This window comes from Electrophorus electricus, chromosome 12 (genome assembly GCF_041902795.1).
Source record: "Electrophorus electricus isolate QZ-2024a chromosome 12, ASM4190279v1, whole genome shotgun sequence".
Classification (NCBI taxonomy): domain Eukaryota; kingdom Metazoa; phylum Chordata; class Actinopteri; order Gymnotiformes; family Gymnotidae; genus Electrophorus; species Electrophorus electricus.
Genome location: NC_137508.1, coordinates 13,164,037 through 13,170,065, shown reverse-complemented (window position 1 = coordinate 13,170,065; position 6,029 = coordinate 13,164,037). Strand labels below are relative to the sequence as shown.

General features: G+C 41.7%; 1 protein-coding gene across 3 annotated transcripts in view; it reads left to right on the top strand.

The window, feature by feature from the left end:
• Positions 1-5,366: 5,366 nt before the first annotated feature.
• tjap1 (tight junction associated protein 1 (peripheral)) overlaps positions 5,367-6,029 on the top strand; it is a 53,663-nt gene continuing 53,000 nt past the window's right edge. Inside the window, exons 1-2 of one of the 3 annotated variants that reach the window (XM_081724057.1) lie at positions 5,367-5,751; positions 5,837-5,989. In XM_081724057.1, coding sequence (XP_081580183.1) covers positions 5,848-5,989 — 142 coding nt within the window. In that variant the 5' untranslated portion in view covers positions 5,367-5,751; positions 5,837-5,847. Of the gene's footprint in view, positions 5,752-5,836; positions 5,990-6,029 lie in introns of those variants that run through there. The other 2 variants (XM_081724059.1, XM_081724058.1) reach the window with 2 other exon arrangements.

Genomic DNA, 6,029 nt, shown 5'->3' with positions numbered 1-6,029 from the left:
TGGACGAACATTTATTAACATGTGACGACAACGGCACTCACACGTGTTACAAACAATAGACATGAACGTAAAACGGTTAACATTAAACAAACACAATAAACAGGAATACAGTTAACAATACCAAGAACGAGAACAGTTAACATTACCATTTAACATTAACACGTCACATCAACAATGACCAACAGTCTGCACACTTCGACACGGGTTTAAATACCTATAAACAAACAAGGTGCAGGTGTGTGCAGGCGTGGCCACAAACAGATCCTCCCACTACACGTGGCTGGCCCAACCACGTGACTCGCGGGAGGCGAGCGTTCCGTGACATAATGCCATCACCAAGCAAAATGATAAACTGACTACCTTATTTTCCATTGAACACCCGTTGCACCGTTTTACACAGATTCAATATAATACAATAATAAGTTGATTATTCTTTTTATTATCTAGTTTTTGTTGATTAGGTATATTAATGTTTACACTTGGTATCACAACAATTTGTGTAAAGCGTAAATAGGACGATGTCATAAAATGTTATGGAGGGGAAAACATCTTGGAAATACCTCAGAGAAAAATGAATTTCACTTCGAAGTAACTAAATCACAATTGCAAAGGCAGCCACACAGGTAGTATATTAGGTTGAATGCCAATTAGAAGTATCTATGTCAAATAATCTGTACCTTATTGGCAGTTGCATTGGTTACAAAAATGGCAAAATCATTTCTCAAGAGCAACGGTTTTAAAAATGATCACAGTATATGGACAAGCTGCATCAGCAAAGAGTCACAGTGGTCCCAGCTCAGAACTCACCATCAAAGATAGATGCCCACCGCAAAACGATGGCCTCCAAATTGAACAGTTAAATAAATCAGCCCCTTCATAACCCAGTCTCAACATGATATGGTCCATTTATAAGAAGTCACAACATTTCCATTGGGGCCCATGGTAACATGGAGATTTACCCAGCAGTATCACTGCTGCTATCAAACCTTGCGGCTTAATTCTAACTCTACAATTTGCTCCTGTAACACCTGGGAGGCATGGGGGTCTCCCTGGAGGGCTCTGCTTACATTGCGCTCCTGCATTTGATTAATGTCAACTGCAAAGTCCAGGTGGCGATGTGTGGCGCTATTTCAGGTCCCTTGCCGTGCACTCAGCCTTTGAAGTCTGAGCTACCGGAAGATTACCTTTAGGCCCACGCTGTCATCTGCCGATGACTATATACCGAAACGTCCGTGCCGCATCCCTCATTCTGCTCGACCTGTGCTTCCTGCCTCGGTACTCCACCAGGGATGGGGCCTCGATGAGAAGGGGAGTGCAGCGTTGTAGGCGGGTTAAAATAACAACCACAGGCAGGAGCAGAGATGTAGAGGTCAGAACAACACTAGCAGCTACCGGAGCTGCACTCTGGAACCACGGGGCAGGCTTGCCCACATCTACCATCGCTAGAAATATGCGGAAATTCACCATATTGTTCTGAGTCCATATTATTCACCGTATTGGTCCAAGTCGAGTGGATCTGCAATGGGGGGAGTGTGGATGTTGTCTTTTCCTTCTCGTAAGCTTAGTCACAGTCGCACTATAACCAGGTGGAGGGTGGGCCAAAGGTTAACTCCCATCAACATGTCTGCCATTATTGCTTATGACCAGATGCAGGGGTTCAGTAAGCCTAAACGAGGACCAAAACAGGACAACTCAGTAATAACTAATGGGGTCTGAAAAGAAGTGTAGTGTTGTGTAATGAGTGTTACTGAATATCTCTTTAATCAATAGCTAGTGATTTCCAGAGTAGCATTGGTTGAGGATCCACTAGGATTAGCTGTGTACAAATGAGAATTCAGTAAAGAGGAAAACAGAGTGACTTGTTATTTCGCTACAGAGGACTTGTGATGATTGTACTGCAGTCTGTGTTATTATGATATCATCAATATCACAAGAAATCAACATCAGTTTTTACATCAGGTCTACTTATTGTCATATCTGGAGACTGGTGACATGTAGCCTGGGGTGTAAAACATATTTCACTTCTTTTGAGTCATAACCTGTAAGCTTAGATTCTCAAAAATGTAACTTATAGTTAACTTAATTTGTTAGATAAGTCCAGTAAATAAATAACTAATGAATAATGTTCAAAAACAAAAAAAAAGCCTAATAATAGTAAAATATACAGACAAAGATTTAATATAAAATAGAAGTCTCAAGTAAAAAATGGTAAGACAAATATACATACAGGAAGTTAGGTATCAGGGTCACGTGCTCTGAGAGTGAACCAGATGGTCCATAGTCTTTGAGATGCAAGGCTTGTAGTAATTCTTTTTTTTTTTCTTTTTCATGCTGACATTTTGACTATCTCAGACCATTGGCAGGGCAATTAAATCAGGCAAGCTTACTGAGAAATATAGGTGCATTTTAATTAGTGCTTGCATATGGCAAGGAAAAAAACCTTCAACATTATAAGGACTATAATGAGATGATTGGGCCGACAGGCCATGCTGCTTTGCATACCAATTGACTTTGCACAGTTCATGTCTGACTGTGGCAATTTTTTTAGTGGCAAAAAAACCATGAAATCTTAGGTAAGAATGTCAGCTGTTTCTCTTTTCAATTGATCGCGGTTTAAACATACCGATATATTCAAAAGCCAGCGTACCATGTTTCTCATTGTGCCCTTCTAAACTATTTTACGAGAATATATACTCAAGGATTTACACACTAAGGGTAGTAGGCTAGGTTTGTAAGGATTTGTACGGTCCAGTTTGGTCCGCTGTGCAACCATTGGTTGTGATCCTCCCCTGGTGGCTTTTCCTGGTATTGTCAGTGGCTTCACAATGAAGAGACTGAAAATACTCAAAAACACTGACTAATATTTCAACATTCGCTCTTCTCCAGCGATACCATATTTCAAACTGTATTTTAAATCTCTTCATCAATAACTTCTAGCAATATGCCAAACAGTTTCGATCGCAAATAGTACAGACATGAATGAAGAGTGGCATGGGTTTTTTTTTAATGGAAGTCATATGGTAGGCCTTGACTTCCCTGTAACAGGGAGTCTGTCTGCACCATACCCACTCCTTCCCTACTCTTCCTTGCCCCAAAGAGCAGCAGGTTTCCCCGCTGTGCTTAGAATGGGTTTTTCAGAACCTGCTCCAGTCGCGAAAAATCAAACAGCCATGGTCCAAAGCTGCTGGTGACATGGGGAGTAGACATGAGTGTTCAATAGGAGAGTCATCTTTTTACGTGCACACACACACACACACACACACAAAACATTATGTACATTCTGTTACCTTCCATGTTGCAATTTTGGCTTTTCTTGACCGGTAGGAGTGTTCTGTTTTGTGTCATAACAGTCCATGTTGCAAACTGAAATGTTATGTTTACTTCTGAAACATAAAAGAGATCTGAAGAGATCTGGCTCACAAGGAGCCCTTATCTGGTTAAATGAACTCTGTTTAAAACCACTTGCTCTGTTCACATAAAACACAACAAACTCACAGGGTTCTTTTGAGTGCTCATTACTTATACTATTTCATCAAATGTTGTGGCTCTTTTGTTTTGCAGGGAAGTGGTTCAAGCAGTTACACATAGGAAGAATATGCAGTCACCTCATGAGTTATTGCATACACTGGTATTTTGGAAGTTAGTTATACTGTACTTGCTCCTAGGAGACTACTGGAAACACCTACAATCACTTCCACAGTTCATTTCTCACATTCCCTTCCAGCCAGTTTAAAATCAAATAAGTACATTTGAAATCCAATGAAGAACTTGTAACATAAATAATGAAATTTTGTCATCCTCCGCCTTATACTGAGGTTTATGAAATCAGGAGCGCTCATTTTGCATTTTATCCAGATCCCTGAATGGACCTGTAGAGTGCTAGTTTGACACAGAGAGCATCGGACTGCTGTACAGCCGTGGAAGAAGATGTGAGAATGAATCATGCTGACTTGGCATTTCTGATGCAGCTTCTTCAAACAAAATGCAAATATTTTTCTAACCAACCGGCTTCTTGTCATATTACTGACCTCCATGAGGTCTGGGGTCAGCAGACCATGACCGTTCTAGTGGCATATGTTTACTACCAGCTGTTCTGAAGTCAGCTGTCTGCGTTCATGACAGGTTGGCCCAGCGTTACATTTATGCTTTTTGACACTGCCTGTCAGACAAGGGGCTTCCAACCTGGAGTGAGCAACCACGCCTCAGGGAATTGACTTTCCTTTTAAACACCCACCCACACTTGAACAGTGTGGGAACTTCACTTCAGCTATTAACCCTCCCAAATACATACCAGAAGGGTAGAAATAAACTATTGTTTCTTGGTTATTTTTAAATTTATGCAACTGTCAGTGAAAATTAAGGTGCAAGCAAAGGATTTAAGGGAAATGCAAAGGAAGCCCAAACCTGTGTTTAGCATTTCATGCCTTGTATTTTCTCTTTTTTAAATTCTGTGACAGGCCTTTTCTTCTCCTCAAAAAGAGTCCTGAGTCAAGGCCAGTTTCTGTGGTATGGGAAACACGGACCAGCAGAGTAACAGTTGAGGCAGTGTTTCTCAGTGACTTTGTGTAAGGATCTTGGAAAGAAACACCGATGACACAATTACACGACTGAGCCTCCCTTGGCTCAGGAAATCAAAGAAGGCTTGACTGCCATCTGGTGCTGGCTTTTCTGTTCATTAGGTGTTACAGTCTCATCCACTGAATACCGACGTGAAACTTAGTCCCATGTAGCCACGAGGGCTGCTTCTAAGACTGGTCATGTTTTTGCCTAAGATACATCCGACCGAATGCCACTATATAGAAGAGACCTGTGGATTCAAAATTATTTCTTAGAAGTATGGCCTATGGTACACGTTAGCCTGCTGTCTATGCTGAAGTTTTTCTTAGGTGGTTTTTGGGTGTTTTTTGAATAGGAAGTATACTGAAATATACTTTAGTATGGACATTTTTGAGGTATATTTTACCAAGAAAGGCATTGTGAGATAAGTTTCTAACACTGTTGAACATTTGAGCGGCGTTTAAGCTTTTTGGAGGGAGGGGCAGAGTATTTTAACTTCATATAGGCTATGCTTGGTTAATGCTGTAGACTCACTGAGTTTTACAAATACCTACATTTAAATTATTTTTGCACCAGAGCACGAACATTCATTAGGTTGACTTTCTCTTCAACCTATGTGTCAAGATATGACATGAACGATTTTTTTTTCCTGGATCAGCATGCTGAAGTCATGCGATCACTGGCTTTGTAGTGCACCTGTCTGGACCTGGAGGTGGCAGGTTTCTGGAGCCCAGATCCTTCCTTAGTGTCCCCAAACTCCATAACGTCAGCGCGCGCAATACGTGGGGATTCCTAAGGATTACCCGGCGTGCCTCACGGGAAAGATGGCGGTGGGAGAGAGGAGGAGAGGATAAAGTTTACCTCGGCTCTTCAGCAACGCAACATCGGATAGAGTTCACTGTCAACACTTTGGCGGTCTGTCGAAGACAGCTGATACGTGGCTGCCGATCTTGACGCCTTAATAGATTTCATGGAGTGCTTTTTTTGTTTTTTGTTTTTTTTTAAATAGAAGGGGTGGCTTCCCGAGTAGTTGCGACTCCTGTCGCTAGCAAGTGTTAGCAAGCAGCGAAACTGTTGTAGGGAAATAGTGGACAAAGTTTATTACCTCAGCTCGGAGTGAGCGACTACTGATTTATCCGAAGCCGTCGGGGCGACTGGTTATTCACCGCATTTTTTTGGGAGACGTGGGAGAAGGTAAGAACTAAACAATTACGTCTGTGTCTGCGTGGTTCTGTCCCAAATTGGACATCTGAAATGCATTTTTTTGTATTCTTGACAGTGGCCCAGTCGATGAAACCGAGAAGTGATAAACACACCCAGCAGCAAACCATAGCCAGTAACGCGAATGCGCCGCACGGCACTGGAATACAACTCCGTGGAAGGGATATCATAATTTTACCTTTGATTTTTTTTTCTGTCGGTCAAGATCAAGGTGAGCAGTTTAATGATCGATGCGGTAGATCGACGGAAAG